Source organism: Urocitellus parryii, chromosome 11 (assembly GCF_045843805.1).
Source record: "Urocitellus parryii isolate mUroPar1 chromosome 11, mUroPar1.hap1, whole genome shotgun sequence".
NCBI lineage: Eukaryota > Metazoa > Chordata > Mammalia > Rodentia > Sciuridae > Urocitellus > Urocitellus parryii.
Window position 1 is genome coordinate 23,426 of NC_135541.1, and position 18,527 is coordinate 41,952.

Below are 18,527 nucleotides of genomic sequence, written 5' to 3' on the forward strand. Positions count from 1 at the left end.
CACAGCTCTTGGTTCATCTGGTCTGTCGTGCTGTGACAATAAAGCCCTGTCCACTGTCTACTGCCCTCCTGCTGCACAGACACTGGCCTCAGGGCCTTTGGGGCACTGCAGGAGACCTTTAGTCCTCCTCCGAGAGCTGCAGATCCTCTAGCTCATCCTGGGGCCCCTGGGCCAGCTGCCACAGCTCACCAGGGTCCAGCCCCGCCTCTGCGTCTGGGCCTCCATCTGCAGGGAGAGAAAAGGCTACATAAATTCTGCTTATCGGGAGGAAGCCAGTCTTGGAGGTTAATCATCACTAATTAATCACAGCATTAATTAATTTATTGGTGCACTATAAGCTGGCTGCTAGAGCCCATGAGAACAGAGCAGCTGGCTGGGCACCCCAGGGAGGAGTGGGCCGGGCTTGGGGCTGCCCTCCCATGGCTCTGTTGCCAGATGGGATTAAGGACCAGATCCCTTGCCCCAAGAACCACTCACCTTCTGAGTTGCTGCTATCCTCCTCATCCTGGTGGTCCTTATCATCTTCTTCCCCTTGGAGCCCCTGCCGAGTTCTCAGGGACCCAGGTGTTTCTGTGAACCCAGAAGAGTCCATGATGAGCCCCCCCACCCAGCGACCACCAGCAGAGGTCCACAGGAGGGTGAGCCACAAGCTAGAGGACTACCCTTCTCTCCACTTGCAGGTGGAAGACCAAACAGAATAGTTAGAAGTAGGCATGCTTAGCAATCAGCATAGAAAACACTGACGTGGGGACCCCTCTGGCTGTGAGGTCCCACAGCCATCCACACCCTCCCCATCTCCAGGAGCACATGCTTCAGCAGGGGCAGCCCCCACCTCTCTCCCAAAAGTCTGTGGTCTCCTCATCCTCAGTACTGTCCAGGTCAAAGAGGTCTTTAAATTCCTTCCTGTCCTCATCCTTCCTGTCCTCTATCTTCCGCCGTTTGATCTCTGGGAAGTTCAGGTCTTCTAGCTGGAATAATCAGAACCAGAGGAGTAGGTAGGCATGGGCAGGGGGTTCAGAGAGGCCAACACTATTTCCCTCATAAGCCTCCAGCAGCCCTCAGGAGCACCCTGCTTGGCCACTTGCTAATTGGCAACCTTTCTGCTCCCACATCCCTCCCAGGACAGCCAGCACCTTGGTGGCATGCTACTCCAAGAAGCAGTCTCTCAAGTCACCCCAACTCATAGCCACAGCCATGCCCAGGGTCAAAAGCTAAAGCCCTTCTTGCCTCTTCTAGCTGCCTTCCTGGGGTCCACAGGCTGGCCTGTGTGACAAGTATGTGTAGCCACTCCATTCCCTCCAAGGCCCCTACCCTTGGGAGATGCCTGGTTGTGACAACTCCTGACACCACCCCATAGGATCACCACCTCCTCAAACAGCCATAGTCCTCCGATGCCCCACCCACACCACCACCAAAGTCATCCCCATCAAATCTCTGCCTGGTCCTAAAAGTCATGCCAATGTGCAAGATCTGAATCTAGCTGACCCACCCGCTCCCTTGGCACCCCAGATGTACCCGCTCTTTTCCACTGATCTCCAGCTGTATCTCGCGGTCCCTCAGCTTCCGCCAGTGGCTATAGTACCTGGTGAGTGGGGTCCCCTCTTCTCGGGCCTGCTTCTCCCAAGCATCCTAGGGGTGGGGCAGTTCAGAGTCATGTCCCACTATGGGCAAACCTCAAACCCAGCCATTCCCTGACAAGTGCCCTCAAGCAGCACCACCCCCCACTCCAGATACCAGTTCCCTACTGACCACTGCAAGCTGGTCAGAGACACCAAAAGAGACCCTCTGACGGTGACTGCGGATGTGCTCTGCATTCTCCTGCACCTTTTCCAACAATTGGCGCATCTGCCGGCAGTAGTTGGCCACCTTGCATTCCCGGAGGAAGGACTTGAGCTGCAGAAGTGGGGGGCAATCAACCCAGCAGGCAGACAGGAAGTCCAGGGCCCATCAAAACCTCATGGCAACTCCAGGGAGGTCCAGAGCCCAAGTGCACACAAGTGGGCGGTGGGCCACAGATGAAATCAGGCTGCTCTCCAGCCTGCCCATCTCTGTAAATAAAGCTCTTCTGGCAACAGCTGCACTCATTCCCTCACATGCAATGAGCCTTCTGTGGCTGCTTTTGTACTGTGGCCAAAGGCCAGTAGCCAGACTGAGAAACCATGCAACCATAAATCCAAGAACACTTATTGAAAATACCTGTTTACCCCTACTCTAGTCCCCTATCCCTGAGACCTTTGAATCCAGCAGCAGAAGCTTCCCGACTGCCAGGCACTCCTATCTGGGACCCAGGCCACTGCCAAGTGCCAAAGAACAGCAAGTGACTATGCATGTGTGCACAACTATATGACTGCAGCCTTGCACGCGCGCGTGCACACACACACACACACAACCTGTCTGGATGGGCCTCAGATGCAGCTCAGTTGTGAGCGACAGCACTGACCCTCCCCCATGAGAGGTACAGGCCTGAGACAGGGAACAGCAGACAGAGAGCCATACTCTCATGGGAGAAGCAGAGAGAAACCCCCACCCCAGCCCCAGGACCACATAGGAAATCAGTCAGGGACCAGCCCACCCCAGTGTAAAGACTTCTGCAGGCGGCTGGTCTGGTCCCTGGAAGGCTTAGACAGCCTTTCACAGCCTTTCAATGGACCAACATGATGATCCTTGGTGAGCCATCCAGACCTGTCCCAACCTGCTGAGTGACTGATAAATCTCCTACACCCCCATGACCAGTACCACACATTGTGGTCCAAGGGGTCCAGCTACAAGGCGGTGCCTGTGTGGAGACCATAAAGGATCAGGCTCTGCTACTAGCCCTGTGAAGCTGGGACAAAGACACCTCCTTTCAGTCCCTGTGTACAAAGGGCACTGAGTCCATTAAAAGATTATCGAAGATTATCGAAGTCCACCATAAAGCAGGCCCCCAGGAGATTTGGGGAGGGAGCCAACCATTGGGTACACACCTGTAAGACAGCAGGCAGTGCCAATTCAGGGAAGGCAATACTGTGGGCCTGGCCCTGCAGGTACTCCAGCATGAGGTCATACAGCTGCTCCACTAGGCCATCCTGAGGCAGCAGGGAAGGACCAAGCTCATCAGGGGATGGGGCCCAGATGCTCAGAGTCCTGCAACTCAGGCTGATGAGTCTGCTCCAGGTCCAGGGTGGGGGCCACAAGGAAGTGTCCACAGCCTCCCAGCCACACTCAGGCTCATGGGGGCTGGAACTATGAATCCACTGGTCTCCAACCCAGGGAACCAGGAAGGTCCACACCCAAACATCATAGGATGGCAGGACCCTCCCATCCACCTCAATGCCCTCTGAGGTCCTGCTGTGACCTCAATGCAGCACAGCCCTAGGCCCATCTACAGAGACTTAGAGGGCAACTCACCCGGTATGCTTTTTCCTGCAAGTTGACATTCGATAGTTTCAGGACTACGGAGAAGTTGATGGGCCTGGAGCTCATGCGGCCGGGTCGTTTGTTGAAGTCCACCTGCTGGAAAACCTACCCCAGCCCATCCCAGTGCTCAGATCTTAGCTCATAAGCCCATCAAGATAAGGGGTGAACAGCCAGAAAGCAGCACACCCCAAAGCCCACAGACCCCTCCAAACTCTGTTTGCTTTCCAGAGATCTAGCCCCCTTTGCCTCTTCAGTGGATAGGGCAGGACCAGGAGCACTGGCCCTCCCTCAAAGTCAGGGAGGCCATAAAGACCAGTTTCAGAAGGCCAAGAAGGTGCCCTCTATAAAGAGCCCTGCCACTTAACCTACCCTTCCCAACATGCAGCACTGAGGCCAGCTTCAACAGCGTCAACCAGTGTTACAAGGCCAAAGCAACAACAGAAGGACAGAGCACAAGAAGATGGGAGTCTTGGGAGGGTCTGGCAGCTTACCACACCCTCCATACACTACAGGCTGTGCACCCAAGCCTTCCCAAAAAGGGGAGGGAGTGGGCACTGAGCCTGGCCTCTTGGCCTTGATATTCCTCCTCAATTCCTAAGAGACTCACACCCAAGGCAGGGGAGCCCAGGGTACATGCAGGAGCCTGGAGGGGGAAAGGGGCACAGAATGGAAGCCATGGAGAGACCCCTCATGCACTAGGCCAGGATGCTGGGCAGCTGAGCTGGGCTCCAGATAAAGATTGATCCCAGCAATAAACAATAAAGTGGTTCCTTCTGGGGGGAGGCCTGACTCCCAAAGGGAACTACTCTCAACATCCCTTCCTGCCCTCACATCAGGGGATAGTAGGCCCAGATGCCCTGCTCACTTCAGCCTCTGTAATCTGCCTTTTCAACCTACAACTGGGCATGGGAGGCCCCACAAGATGCAGCTACAATAAACCAAGGCAGGGTCAGTGTTCCAGCACTGTCCAGGATGAAGGAGAAAAAGACACCATGCCACAGCAGTGGAAGAGACTGGGGAGACACCTAGAGCCAGTTGGCAGGGTAGGAGGCCCTCAGTGGGGCCAAGGTAGAGAGGCCACAGCAGGGGCAGTTAGGAATCACACCTGGCTGTCACAGGGAAACAGATGTGGCTTCCACAACAGCTTCACAAAGCACAAACAGCAACCTGCCTCAGTGGAAGGGAATGGGAACAGGCATGGGTTCCCTTTCCTGGTGACCTGGAGACAGCGAGTCTTTGAACATCCTGTGGGCTAAGGCCTAACCTGACACTAACCTGCCCCCTCAGAGCAGCACTGGTGCTCAAGTGCACATAGTGGTCCAGGCAGGGCCTTGGAAGCTCTGAAACCACAAACCTGGGTTTGAAGCCCAGCTCTCCTGCCTGCTGCAGTCCTGAGCAAATACCTCTGTGGCCAGAGTCTGTTCCCTGACTGTAAACCCAGTGTCCTCAGGCTCAACCCTCAGAGCCTACGTGACTGACACTCACAACCAGCTTAGGAGGTAAAGTGCTGAGCAGAGTAATGTGCTCCTTGAACCCATGCAAAGCTCAGGGAAGTGATGTGGACCTCTCACAGCAGACTCAGGGGCAAGCAGCAGAACTGAAGTACCCTGACCCAAGATTGCAGAACCCACTCACCTCAAGGATAAAAGGCAGCACTGGGATGAAGGTGCCGGTGCTCTCTGACAGCAGTGTTAAGGCACGCACACAGTGCATGCGCAGGGGGTAGAAGCGGGCAGTGGGGACCAGCCTGGGAGGGGCAAGGCAGGAAGGGACAGAAGCTACTTAAGTCATCACTCAACACCAATTTTGGCTACCCACTGCCTCTGAACCCCCAGGAGGGCCTTCCTGTCACTCCAGCCAGGTGAGGAGTCACAATGCCAACAGGAAGTAGCATCACATTCCCCCAAACAGAACAGGGTACCACAAAACACTTTGAACTTGGTACTGGTCTGAGCATCTGCTTCCTTGCTCAGCGATGGGATCGGAGAACACCCATGCAGCTTTCATATTCACTACACTTTAACATGGGTGGGGGCTGTTCATTCCTGGCTCCCTTTCTTCCCCATTCCCTGCTTTCAGGGCTCCCTCCCCTGGACTTCTACCTTCCCTCCTAGTCTAATCGCCAAAGCTCAGGAGGATGCTTTTCAGGACAAAGATGCCCCCTCCTGGTCAGACTGGCAAAAAGCACCTCACAAGAAACCAAAAAGGCCTTCACACTGTTGCTGGGCCTATTCAGCCCTCAGAGCACAGAGCACTCTGCAGCGAAATTGACTGCAAGCAGCCCTGCCCAACAGGGATTGCCAAGACCCAAAGACCCTGGACACAAAATTACTGGCCAAAAACTTTCCCGATGAACTCACTTGATGCAGCCAATGACCACCTGCGAGAGGGGATAGAGCAGAGGCTGGAGGGCTTCGCTGGAGCCAAGGGTACTCAAGACGCGGCACCACAAGTAGAGGCAGTGGACATACTGCCAGTTGTACACTGACTGGTACGTGTCCTGGACAGAGCAGAGTTTGCCTGACTGTCCAGCACCCAGGACAGTAGCCAAGTGTGCCCACCCATCACATCCACCAAGGTGCTAGGCCTGGATTCAAGGAGGCCCCCAGGCCCTCTGCTGGTCAGGCTCCCAAGTCTGGAGGGATGGCTGTGTGCACCTTTTTGCCCATAGTCATGGCACTGCGCAGGTGGATGGCGAGCTGGCGGATATAGAGGAAGGCGTGCTGGTAGGAGATGCTGGGATCCAGGGCAAGCAGCTCAGTCAATGTCCGTTGCATGAAGCTGATGAGGGGCAGAGTGCCTGGAGAGGTGAACTTGCAGTTCCTCACATACGTGATATACATTTGCTGCCAGAGAGACTCCAGTCAGAGGCACCCGAACACCCACTACCTGGCTCCAAGCCATCTGCCAACACCTAGACATTTCTCTTGGAGCTGTTGCCTCAAGCAGGAACTACAGCCAAGCCAATGGCTGCAGACCCCCTTGCACAGACCCCCAACTCCTCAGGATTCTGATGCTGCTCATCCTCATGCATATGCCTAAGTGTATGCTTGCCAGACTTACACAGTCTAAGGTATGCAGAGGGACCCTGCAGGGAAGGTGTGTGGTGAGGGGTGCTGCACGCTGGGCCAGTATGAGGGTTTCAGAGGGTCCTTGCACACAGATGGGCCCCCCTAGGTCTGGAGTTGGACAGCAGGGTTTGGATGCTGGCTGTGACCTCAGACCTATTCTATTCTTCCTGTAGAAAGTTCTCATCCACTAACAAGATGTTCCCCCTTGGGGACGGTTATGTGAAGCAGAGTCGAGGTAGAGCCCAGAAGGCTGAGGGTTCCTGTGTCTGCAGGCACTCCGACATTCTTGGTGAGGAATGGGATCTGAGGACCTTAGTGTGCCCTGAGCCGTGATGCCAGGGCCCAGCTAAGGGCACTGACCACAAAGGTAGCCTGTTAGACCCTCAGGCTGATTCCCAAGACAGAACCTAATGGACAGATTCAGGGCCCACACTACCTTCAGGACAGGGCTCAGGAAGATGTCCTTCTTGTGCCGGCAGACTCTAATGAGGACCAGGAAAGCCAGCACCCGCAAAGACTCCTCACCCGTGCTCCATAGAACCACCATTCTCTGAAAAGGGAAGATGTCACTGTCTGCCCCAGCCTTCTCACCCAGGAACCCCTAGAGCCAGCACATGCCTCCCTAAGCCAAAAGCTCCTGTGTTACTGCTGGGAGACAGCCCTTCCCAAAACACATCAGGGGAAGCTGGTAGCAAAATAGTAAGAGGCACCAAAACACGGAACACAGTATGTCACGCCCTGTAGAGGCAAGACCGTGACAACTTGCCTTTACTATTAGGTGTGCGTGAGAATGTATAATGACTCCAGCTCTCAAAACTTGTTAGGACACAGATGCCTGAGTGCAACCTGTTCTCACATCACCGAGTTATGCTGGCCTGCCTGGGTCGGGGGATGCTCTAGATGAGGTACCCAGGTGGAGGAGGGCTGGAAAGGAGCTGGCCAGAAGCCAGTGTAGGTGCAGGTGACACTTCTGCCCTGAGCAGGAATGGGATGTATTTGTGGGGTGGCTGTGTGCACCACCAGCCACACCAACAGAGCGCGATGGGTCTGCTCACCTTGAGCAACATGCGACACTGCTTGGGGAAGGTTAGGTAGTAAGGCACAAGGCTGCTGATGTGCTGCAGGACAGCCGCTGACACGGTAGCTTCTGCCAGAGAGGTCACCAGCTAGGGAAGCAGAAGGGGGCTGTGAGGCACTATCAGTGAGTCTGAGGCACAAAAAACACTGGACCACCCAATATGGCAAGGGCCCTGCCTGTGAACTGGGCTTCCATGCTCCTTCCCCACAGGAACAGCACCTGCATGACTGCACTTAGGTATGCCTTGATGTCCACGCGGAGTCTCCCCCAGAGCGCACTGCTGGACGGCTGCAGCACCCTGCAGAAACCAAATCATCCCCATTCCTGCAGCTTAGACTCAAGGCTGCCTCAGTGAGTCTCAGACCATACCTTGCCCTGAGCAGGCTTCCCACCTCTTTCCACAAAAAGCTGAGGGGCTTTGTACATCTGACAGACACAGCTGCCCACAGCTGTCTGTCAGCTGTACAAAAAAGTAAAGCAGCACCAGCCCTTCCCACAGACCACCCACCCAGCCAAAGCAGAGCAACTGCCCTCTGAAATACTGAGTCCTATTCTTCCCAGAAGGGCCCAGTTGCATCCCTCATACACCAGCCTCCTCTGGGTTCCCTTGGCCCTGTCACACCACAACCTTCAGCAGCACTCAGGACCTTTGGGCCTAACCAGGCACCATTCATTGGTGCAGACTGGTGGCTCTGGCCCCTACGCACTGGAAGAAGACCCAACCATGCACATTCACAAACATTTTTTCCCTAAAACTCTGGAATCTTAAATCTTCTGGACTGAACATCTGACAACAAAAGCAGGGTTCCTGTAAGTTTCTCGATGTTCACAGAAATCGGCTAAACACACCAAGGACCAAGGGCAGGGCCCTGAGAGTTTTCCATTCAGCTCCCTTTTGGCATCTCAGTCAGCATCAGCTGTGGATCCCCTATTGCTGCTCCCCAAGGTCCAGCTGCATGGACCACTTGTCTTGTTGCCTGCTCATCTCACTGCTTTGTCCTCCACCCTCCTCGCCTGACCCCTTCGGTCTGCATTGCCTACACACACATGAACACTCTCATGCACTAGTGAAGGTACAACCCCTCATGATGCTGACAGCCCAGTGGAGCCTTTCTTTCAAAGGTGTCCCGACAGAAGTTGGATTTCCAAGCCCTGGGAAAATCTAAGATTAAAACCAAGCACTCGCTGGGCACAGTGGTGCACGCCTGTAATCCCAGCATCTCAGGAGGTGAAGGCAGGAGGATCATAAGTTCAAAGCCAACCTGAGCAATAGTAAGGCGTTAGGCAACTCAGTGAGACCCTGTCTCTAAATAAAATATAAATATAGGGCTGGGGATGTGGCTCAGTGGTTAAGCGCCCGAGTTCAATACCCAATACCAAAAAAAAAAAAAAAAAACAAGCATACACCATGCTCTCAAGAAATCCTCAGCATAGAATTTCTTTTCTGGAAGAAAAAGGCAAGGAGTGGGGCCACCCCCAGTCAATGGCAAGAGTACATCCCCCAAAGGCCTCTTTTGCTCTTCCTTCTCAGGAACCCCCAAAGTCTGCCATGCCTATGTCCCCAAGGCCCTGGGGACAGTGTCCTCTCTTGCAGAGCAGAGCTCTGATCACCCCATTTCTCTCACCTGCTGGTATCCTTTGGGGCCTTTCCAAACAGCAGCTTATGTAGGTATCCAAAGAGATCTCTGATGCAGAAGGTGACCAGAGCATTGAACACTGTGAGGAAGGGACACAGATGTCACTCACAGGAGAGCAAGTAAGCCAGCCTGACCCGCCCTGTAGACCCTGCTCACCAGTGCTGTCTGTAACCTGAAACCTGCAGGCCTCAACACCTTCCTGGTCTCCTTGGGTGGTAGCAACAGCTGCTCTGAAGGCCTGCACCACTTCATGGAACAGCTTGGGAGTGAGGTGCTGAAGGAGCAAGAAACCAATAACTCTGGGGGAGCAGGAGGTTGCACAAGGCAGAGCAAGAGATAACTGACTCCAAGAACCTGCTCCTGAGAGAAAAGAGACCCTTCCCCACACCCTCAGAAATAGGGCAGAGGTAGGGGGCAGGGCCACTAAGCCATGTTCTGGCAACTAAAATAGAGACAAGTCTATAATCCTCCTGGAAAGGGAATGAGTCCAGCTCAGGAGCCCCAGGGGAAAAGGCTGAGAGTCCTGAGTTGGAGGAGCAAGCTTGCTGTCTCACCAGCCATGTGATGATGCTGCACCATGCTGTTGTACTTCCCACCTCCAGAACTGTGAGCCAAGTAAACACCTTTTCTTTCTTTTCCTTCCTTTCTTCCTCTTTCCCTCCCTCCTTCCCTTCCCTCCCCTTGCTCTTTCTTTCTTTCTTTTTTTCCTAGTGCTGGGGGATTGAACCCAGAGTCCATACATGCTAGGCAGGCACTCTATTACTGAGCTACATTCCTAGGACTAAATATCTTTTCTTTACGAACTATCTGTTGGCATCCCACTATAAGGCAAGAGAAACTACACCAAGATACACTTAACAGACACACCCACAATGGCTTTACTTCAGGGAGCAGAGCCCCTGAGAGAAAAGCTGAACTATGACTGAAGAATCCCAACCAGGGCACCGGAGCACTCTACACACGTGGACATTGTGTGCTGCTCAGAGAAGGGCTCTTCCCACCTGTACAGCCATGAGCACCTCAATGAGACAAGGGAGAGACTCCTGCCTGTGGTGGGGTCCAGCTGCTCAGACCACACTTCTTCTTCTCACCTTTGCAGACTGCTTCCATTTCTCCACCATGGCAAGGGTCACAGGAACAGACTCATTCTTCTTCCGCTGAGGTCCTCCAGGGACTCTGTCCTCATCCTCTCCTCCATCTTCTTCTTCGCTTGCTTCCTACACCAGATACAGAAGAGTCATGCTGGGGGAGGGTGTAAAAGCCACAGGTGCCCTGCTGGACAGGTCTGTGTTGTCCTCACCTCCAGTGCACCTGGCAAGGAGTGAAATTGCTCCTCTTCCTCCTCAGAGCTGTCTGAGTCACTAAAGTTTAGCAGGCTCTGGTCATTGTCTTGCAGGAACTTGTAGAATTCTGGATCTTTTTCCTTCAGACGAGAGAGCTGGTCCTTGTGCTCAGAGGCACTGCCTTTATGCCCACTGAGAAGGCAGGAGTCAGTAAGCCAGTGAAAAACCAGCAGGGGGTTGGCTTCTTGTCCATATAGCCACTTGTGGGCCTCCTCAGAGAGGCCACAGGGTTATTCTGCTCCCTGCCCAGCAGCCATCAACAACAAGCAGGAGGTTTCCCACAATGTTAAGTTTTCAGAAAACACAACTCTCTTCTGGACGCCTGTACCCAGAAGCCTCTCCCCATTGTTTTAACCTCTAGCACACAGACACTCAACCTGTGCTCTCCCCAGACTTGCTGTGCTGGCACCAGGCTCTACTGCAGTCCCCACAAAAGACCTGTCCCTAGAACTCATCAACAACATCTTCAAAACCCCCAAAGTCTCCTGCAAACCACCACATCTCTCAACTCTCCATCACCATAATGGTCTCTCCATTCCCACCCTGGTCACCTATGATCCTTTTTGGCACAGAAACTGGAGTGACCTTTTCCCTTTTTTAAAAAATGTCACACGATGTTGCTTCACAGCTCCCGCTCTGAGGAAACGTCCCATGTTACTGGGTGATCTCACCTGATTCCTCATCACCCACCCTTCTGGGTGCATCTCCAACTACTTTCCCACTTCTCCTGCCAGTCACCCCTTCCTCATGGGTTCCCACTTCAAGACCTTCTCCGTCCCTGCGGTACGGTCCACACAGCCTACCGCTCCGGGCTGTCACTCAAACTCAGCTGGTCGCCCTCCCAAGGTGGGCCACTTGGCATCCGCTCTGTTACTGGGGTGAGCGCTCTTCTTCCGAGCTACCTGCCCAACCCTCTCTGTTTTGAGACAGCGGACTGATAAATGGCCCAGGCTGGCCTCAAACCGGGGCTCTCCTGCCTCTGCCTTCCCAGGGGCTGGGTCTGCAGGCGTGGAGCCGCCCGGCTCTCCGCTCCCTCCCGCCCCCCGCGCGCTACAGAGCGGTCCGCCCCGCACGGAGCCCTCCCGGGTCGGAAACGCCGCTCTGCGTCACCCGCCAGCGCCCGCCCCGCCCGAGGAAGGCTGGCACCGCGAGCCACCCGGGCGGCGCCGGCTTACCGGGCCGCGGGGCCCCTGCCGGGCTCCAGACGCCGCGCAGCTCCACGTCCGCGTGCCTCCCGCTCCCGCGTCGCCGCCTCCGGGGCGCCCTCGGACTCCGACTCGGACTCCGAGTCGAAGCCTGAGGCCAGGAATTCGTCCACCGTCAGCTCCGCCAGGCGCCTGCGGGTCACGGAGGGTCACCAGGCGCCAGCCCACGGGCCCCAGCCTTCGACCCGGGTGAGGGCAGCCCGGAGCACAGGCTCCCGCCAGGAATACAGCAGAGACTGACCTCCTGCGGCTCCTCGCCTCCGCCATGACGCCGAGCCCGCCGCGTGCGCCGCACTTCCGGCCCCAGAAAGCCGCGCGCTACCGCACGACCTCCGGGTCGGCCCCGCCCCCGGCCGAGCCCGCCCTGTCGCTGGCTCTGCGATTCTCGACTGCGTAGCCGGTGGCTTCCAGGCGGGAGGGCGCGTTCGCACCCTCCTGGCCTCAGGTGGGTTCTGGCACGGCTCTGGCATTCATTCGCCCAACGCGGGCCGGGCCAGGTCAGAGCTCTGCGTCCTTCTCCGTGACACGCTGAAATAACAGCTCCCACCTGGGGAATCGAGGCCCTGTCCGCGGCCCACCCGTGCGTGTGCAGGGCGCTGACAACAGACAAAACGTGCGACAGTGGAGACTTCTATACTAAGAACACACAAACCAGTGACAAGCCAAGGGTCTAAAGGAGAAAACAATGAAAGCAGAAACCGAGGGGTTACAGAGAGACAGTCTGACAGGAATCAGAGCCTGCTGGGAGGCGGGACTGGCTTCGCCCGATGCGAGGTCGGAGCAAGAGCCCTGTGGCCATCTCGCTGGACGGTCAGCAGCCCCTGGCAGCACCATCCACATTCCGTGCAGCGAGGTCCCACGGAAAACGCACCCGAGTGTCTGGCCAGGGGCCCGGGGCTGGGCGGAGAGGATGCATTCCTCCTTCCAGGCTGCGGGGTCCGCGGGCCTGGACGGCTGGACCAAATGGCCAGCGCACGGCCCCAGGCTTGACCCACCACAGCACAACCGGCAGGTGGCTGGCCATCTGGGGCCCGGAGCTTGTCCGCCTGGTGTAGTACGCGGGGCCCGAGGGCTATGAGAGGAATCGATCCGGTGACGCGACTCCGAGCTGACCCGTGTCCAACGCGGATCCTCGAAGCCTCCTCGGAGCGCGAGAGATGGGGCGGGCGGCGCCGAGAAACAGCGTCTGCAGCCCGGGAGGCGCGCGACGCTGAGGGGCCACCGCTGCCGAGCATCCTTCCAGCAGTCGCGCTCGCTCGTCCTGCGCGCTTCGCGGCGGCAGTTCGGTGGCCGAGCTGATGCAGCCGCGCGGCGAGCGCCCGGCCGGCAGGACGCAGAGCCCGGAGCACGGCAGCCCGGGGCCCGGGCCCGAGGCGCCGCCGCCGCAGCCGCAGCCGCAGCCGCCGGCGTGAGTGGGGCGGAGAGCGGGCGGCGCCGAGGACCCACGGAGGGACCGGGGACTCGGGAGGACGGCGTCGCCCGAGAGGCTGCCGCAGGCCTGGGCCGTGTGAAGTCCGAGCTCCTCGGTCCTTCGGCCACGGCAGCGGTTCTGGGAAGTCCTGAGTGCTGCGGGAGGGCCAGGGGTGCTGACCCCCTGGAAAGAGAGGCCCTAAGCCCCTTGGCTGCCCTTGAATCCCTCCACAACGGGAGGTCCACCTGCTGTACGGGGCCAAGGGGTCTGCTTTAAAGCAGGCATTGGCCGGTTTCCCTGCGTACACCTCCCACGTTCCCAGTACTGCTGAGGGATGGGAAGGGTGGCTGGCAAGGCAGGAGCCCTGTGCTGTAGAGGAGGGTAGAGGATAGCTGTCTCTCAAGGGGAACAAGACATGAGTGAACTTAGTAGCTGAGAAGGGAGGTGGGCAGAGGAAGCTGGACAGTCAGGGCAGCAGTGTCCAGATGATCTCCAGTGGGAGTAGGCTTAGAAGAGAGTCTGGTCTGGCTCCAGGGTAGCTCTCTGTACAGGAGGGGAGGTCTTGCTCCAGGCGGGCAGCATGACTAGGTGGGCCTTGATGCAGACGTTATGGCCACTGGACTACTGGACAGATGGCTGACTTGGCTGCCCTGGCCATACCCAGAAGTCTGGTGGCACAGAGGAGGAGGGTGAGCAGCCCCCTACAGGGCTAACCCTGACCTGGCCCTGCCCACCTGCAGCCCAGAGGCAGAGCGAGCGTGGCCCAGGCAGGCCCGGCCCGCAGCCCCCATGGAAGGTGCCATGCAGCTACTGAGCCGCGAGGGCCACAGCGTGGCCCACAACTCCAAGCGGCACTACCATGATGCCTTCGTAGCCATGAGCCGAATGCGGCAGCGTGGCCTCCTGTGTGACATCGTCCTGCATGTGGCCGCCAAGGAGATCCGTGCACACAAGGTGGTGCTGGCCTCCTGTAGCCCCTACTTCCACGCCATGTTCACAAGCAAGTACCACAGTCTGGGTGGCACTTGGGGGCTCTCTGCAGCTCTCCCGGGACAGGTACCAGCCTGACTACTGTCCCCACAGATGAGATGAGTGAGAGCCGCCAGACTCATGTGACACTGCATGACATTGACCCTCAGGCCTTGGACCAACTGGTGCAGTTTGCATACACGGCTGAGATTGTAGTAGGCGAGGGCAACGTACAGGTGAGGCAGTGGGCCTCCTGCCAGGTCTCCCCATGCCCTGGCCCCTCACAGGCCTCTCCCCAAACCCTCCAGTTACTTTCACAGCCTGGGCACCTCCCACCAGACCCCATCTCCATGTTCCACAGACGCTGCTCCCAGCTGCCAGCCTGCTGCAGCTGAACGGCGTCCGGGATGCCTGCTGCAAGTTCCTGCTGAGTCAGCTGGACCCCTCCAACTGCCTGGGCATCCGGGGCTTTGCCGATACGCACTCGTGCAGTGACCTGCTCAAGGCAGCACACAGGTATGTGCTGCAGCACTTTGTGGACGTGGCCAAGACCGAGGAGTTCATGCTGTTGCCGCTGAAGCAGGTAACCTGCCCACAGGGCCCAACCCACACCCTGCCCCTTCCCACCCCAGCACCCTCCTTCACCCCTTGCTCTTTGTTCCCCAGGCCTCGTTCCCAGCTTCTGACCCATGCCCACCCTGTGACCTGTCGCCTGGGCACCCCCAACCCTGTTCCCATCTCCTGGCTCTACCCAGGTCTTTGCCTTGGACTCTTCATCTCATCTCATCCTTAACAGCCTCTGCTCCTAAACCCCAGTCCTGGTTCCATGTCTCCAAGACTATTTGGGATCTAGGCCCCCAGGAACCAATCCACAGCTCCTGACCCTGCTGGGCCCCTTCCTGTAGAAACACTGACCCCACCACCTCCTCCAGACCCTCCCTCCCAGGTACCTTCAGGGGGCTCCCTGGACTCGCAGGACCCTCCCCAGATCTCATGCCTGAGGACCCCTATCCCCAGGTGCTGGAATTGGTCTCTAGTGACAGCCTGAATGTACCTTCAGAAGAAGATGTCTACCGTGCTGTCTTGAGCTGGGTCAAACATGACGTGGATACTAGGAGGCAGCACGTTCCAAGAGTAAGGCCAGGCCTCGGGACCCCTTGTGGTGTTGGGGAGGGACCATGGTGGCTGAAGCCTGGGTGTGCCTCATGGAGTCCCTGGCCTCTCCCGTTCAGGGACACCATGGGGGCAGTGCAGGCATCTGTCTCAAGAACCCATCGTACAGGTGGTACAGGCATCTGAGCCAGGGTCTCAGCCCTGGGGCAAGTGTGCCTGAGGGTCCCCTGACCCTGGCACTCCTGCCTCAGCTGATGAAGTGTGTGCGGCTGCCCTTGCTGAGCCGCGACTTCCTGCTGGGCCACGTGGATGCTGAGAGCCTGGTGAGGCATCACCCTGACTGCAAGGATCTGCTCATTGAGGCCCTCAAGTTCCACCTGCTGCCCGAGCAGAGAGGTGTACTGGGTACCAGCCGCACACGGCCCCGGCGCTGTGAGGGTGCCGGCCCTGTGCTCTTTGCCGTGGGTATGCCCATCTGGCCCCTTCCTCTGACACCCCTGCCCTGGCCATACCCAACACAAGCCCAGCCCACCACATTGGTCAGGTCTTGACCTGCTCCCTCCTCCTCCATCCAGGGTCTCTCCAGGCCCTGTGGAGTGTGATCCACCCCCAGAGTCCCAACACTCTTGCTCTCAGGCTATGCTAGACTCCCACGGTTGCCTCCCAGTGCCTCTCCTCCTATCCTGTCACCTCCCCTTTCCTAGGTGGCGGGAGTCTTTTTGCCATCCATGGGGACTGTGAAGCATATGACACTCGAACTGACCGCTGGCACGTAGTAGCTTCCATGTCCACACGCCGGGCCCGAGTGGGAGTGGCTGCTGTAGGAAACCGGCTGTATGCTGTGGGCGGGTAAGCGTAGAGGCCAGGCTTGGGTCCGGGGCTTGGCACATGCCTGCTAGGCCTTCCTTGACCAGTAGTGGACCCCTCTCCTAGCTATGATGGGACCTCAGACCTGGCTACTGTGGAATCATATGACCCTGTGACCAACACATGGCAACCTGAGGTGTCCATGGGCACGAGGCGCAGCTGCCTGGGCGTAGCTGCCCTGCACGGGCTCCTGTACGCAGCTGGCGGCTACGATGGGGCCTCCTGTCTCAACAGGTAGTAGCTGGGGTTGAGGCCCCCATGACCCTGCAGGGTGGCTCGGCAGCAGGAGGTGAGGCTGTACCAAGTTGTGTCTGATGGGGGATGGCAAGGGTACTGCCTGCCCAGGCCACCAGGGTCCCCAAAGCCTCTTTACCTCAGGCCAAGCAGTTCTTAGGCCTGGTCTCTCCCCATCCCTTTTCCTTCCTGGGGTCCTCTCCTCCAGTCTAGGGCTGGGCCCAAAGGGGACACTTGCCCAGGAATACCCAACCAGGCAGCAACCCATGCCCACCCCACAGGTCCTGCTGTTGGCTATGGTGGGACTTGTGTCAGAGTCTTCGTGGTGGCCTCCTTGGGATTTCAGCTGTTCCATGGGGGAGGGCAGGTCCTGGGGCTGGACAACCTTTCTGTTGTGGCTACGGGTCAGCAGCAGTCTGGTGCCCACAGCGCTGAACGCTATGACCCCCTGACGGGAACATGGACATCCATCGCTGCCATGAGCACCCGGAGGCGATATGTGCGCGTGGCCACACTCGGTGGGTGAAAGGGCCTGCTTCCTGTGGTGCCCATCCTCCTACCTGCACCCCCCACCCAGCAGGAGCACCAGGGTATATTGCCTTCCGCAGATGGGAACCTGTATGCTGTGGGTGGATATGACAGCTCTTCACACCTGGCCACTGTGGAGAAGTATGAGCCCCAGGTGCATAGTGCACCCCATGGCAGTCCCCCCCCCCCCAGCCCACTGCTGCCTGGGGGTTCCACCCTCAGGCCAGCCATTCATATCCACCCTGTCTCACAGATATCCTGCCTGGGTTAGGGTTTGCTTAGGGGGATGGGTGGGGTGCCCTTGTTGTGTCAGCCTTCAGCTCAGGCCTCACCCCCACAGGTGAATGCATGGACCCCGGTGGCCTCCATGCTGAGCCGGCGCAGCTCTGCAGGTGTGGCGGTGCTGGAGGGTGCCCTGTATGTGGCCGGGGGCAACGATGGCACCAGCTGCCTCAACTCAGTGGAGAGATACAGCCCCAAGGCCGGCGCCTGGGAGAGCGTGGCACCCATGAACATTCGCAGGTTTGCAGGCCAGGTTGGGCCGTTCTAGCCAATGCAGTAGATCAGCTCCAATGTCTCCACTCCACTGGGGACACCCAGCCCCGCCCCCGCTCCTCCCGTGGCCCCGCCCCTGGCTCCTCCAGTGGATCTGCCCCCAACCCAGTGGCTCCTCCTGTGGTCCCACCCACACAACTCATTTGGCTGCCCATCCCCAGGAGCACACATGACCTGGTGGCCATGGACGGCTGGCTGTATGCTGTGGGCGGCAACGATGGCAGCTCCAGCCTCAACTCCATCGAGAAGTACAACCCAAGGACCAACAAGTGGGTAGCTGCCTCCTGCATGTTCACACGGCGCAGCAGTGTGGGCGTGGCAGTGCTGGAGCTGCTCAACTTCCCGCCACCCTCCTCCCCCACGCTGTCTGTGTCTTCCACCAGCCTCTGACACACAGCACCGACCACAGAGAGGCCCCGCTGCCTCCCACATGCCTTAAGCCCCTGGGGTCGACCCCAGCACCTCCCTCTCCTCAGCCATGTGTCAGGGGCTGGATGTGGCCCCACCAGAGATGTCCTGCACTGTCTCTTCATGTCTCTGCTCACTCCTTGTTCCTCTATGTGTGTGCTGTTTATTTATTTACTCACCTATGTATTAATTCGTTATTTATTGATGGATGAGCACCGCTGCAGTTACCAATTCATATGTTTACTCTCAAAGCGTGGGCACTTGTGTGCACAGGGGACCAAGTTGCCCTCCGAGTGTCCTCCACCCAGTTCCTTATTCCAGGCAGTGAGGGGTGATAGGGTGGCCACTCGCTGCAGGGAGGTCAGTGGCCCAATGGTACTCTGTAGACCCTGGGTCAGGAGCAGCATAATAACCAGAGTTGGTGGAGCGGGAGCAGGGCAGGGATTTTTAAGCAGGTGCAGACAGGTAGTCTGAACTTTGCACACTCCCTTTCCTGGCCCAGCCAGGGCTGTCCCCAGGAAGGGCACGAAGCAGGCTCCCTTCCTGCATCCTGTGTCTGCAGTGTGGTGTCTTTTCTGGATCTCACATGGGGCTGGGGCACATGTACTCAGACCCTACTCAGCAATATGAGCTATCTTGAACAATAAACACGTTTTTTGGGCTCCCTGAGCCAGAGACTAAGCGTCCATCTCTGGCCCCTTTTAGCTCTTCT

At 57.6% G+C, this 18,527-nt stretch overlaps 2 protein-coding genes across 4 annotated transcripts; one reads left to right on the forward strand and one right to left on the reverse strand.

The window, feature by feature from the left end:
* Positions 1-106: 106 nt before the first annotated feature.
* Noc2l (NOC2 like nucleolar associated transcriptional repressor) lies at positions 107-12,025 on the reverse strand. Of its 2 annotated transcripts, XM_077790997.1 has the most exons (19): positions 11,972-12,025; positions 11,701-11,862; positions 10,483-10,657; positions 10,274-10,399; positions 9,339-9,456; positions 9,171-9,261; positions 7,765-7,843; positions 7,523-7,633; positions 6,904-7,017; positions 6,054-6,242; positions 5,757-5,896; positions 5,032-5,143; positions 3,388-3,501; positions 2,964-3,065; positions 1,750-1,893; positions 1,516-1,629; positions 833-968; positions 478-570; positions 107-225 (listed from the first exon to the last, which is right to left on the reverse strand). In XM_077790997.1, the coding sequence occupies exons 1-19, from the start codon at positions 11,995-11,997 to the stop codon at positions 119-121; spliced, it is 2,253 nt and encodes a 750-aa protein (XP_077647123.1). In that variant the 5' UTR covers positions 11,998-12,025; the 3' UTR covers positions 107-118. The 2 variants fall into 2 exon arrangements, with proteins under 2 accessions (XP_077647123.1, XP_077647124.1); XM_077790998.1 differs by lacking the exon at positions 7,523-7,633.
* Positions 12,026-12,987: 962 nt separating this feature from the next.
* Klhl17 (kelch like family member 17) lies at positions 12,988-18,484 on the forward strand. Of its 2 annotated transcripts, XM_026414911.2 has the most exons (12): positions 12,988-13,138; positions 13,882-14,141; positions 14,225-14,346; positions 14,472-14,693; positions 15,128-15,244; positions 15,475-15,688; positions 15,928-16,072; positions 16,157-16,324; positions 16,754-16,842; positions 16,933-17,006; positions 17,193-17,374; positions 17,569-18,484. In XM_026414911.2, the coding sequence occupies exons 1-12, from the start codon at positions 13,029-13,031 to the stop codon at positions 17,795-17,797; spliced, it is 1,932 nt and encodes a 643-aa protein (XP_026270696.2). In that variant the 5' UTR covers positions 12,988-13,028; the 3' UTR covers positions 17,798-18,484. The 2 variants fall into 2 exon arrangements, with proteins under 2 accessions (XP_026270696.2, XP_026270697.1); XM_026414912.2 differs by lacking the exon at positions 12,988-13,138 and having other exon boundaries at positions 13,295-14,141; positions 15,343-15,688.
* Positions 18,485-18,527: the final 43 nt, after the last annotated feature.

Bases quoted from the DNA above. Each gene is read 5' to 3' on its own strand.
- Noc2l (XM_077790997.1), bottom strand. From the start codon at position 11,997: ATGGCGGAGGCGAGGAGCCGCAGGAG. The intron at 7,634-7,764 runs GTGCTGTTCCTG...CTGCTTCCCTAG, and splicing joins ACCTAAGTGCAGTCATGCAG to CTGGTGACCTCTCTGGCAGA. The intron at 7,018-7,522 runs GTGAGCAGACCC...TTCCCTTTTCAG, and splicing joins AGTGTCGCATGTTGCTCAAG to AGAATGGTGGTTCTATGGAG.
- Klhl17 (XM_026414911.2), top strand. From the start codon at position 13,029: ATGCAGCCGCGCGGCGAGCGCCCGGCCGGCAGGACGCAGAGCCCGGAG. The intron at 14,694-15,127 runs GTAACCTGCCCA...CCCTATCCCCAG, and splicing joins TGCTGTTGCCGCTGAAGCAG to GTGCTGGAATTGGTCTCTAG. The intron at 15,245-15,474 runs GTAAGGCCAGGC...CTCCTGCCTCAG, and splicing joins GGAGGCAGCACGTTCCAAGA to CTGATGAAGTGTGTGCGGCT.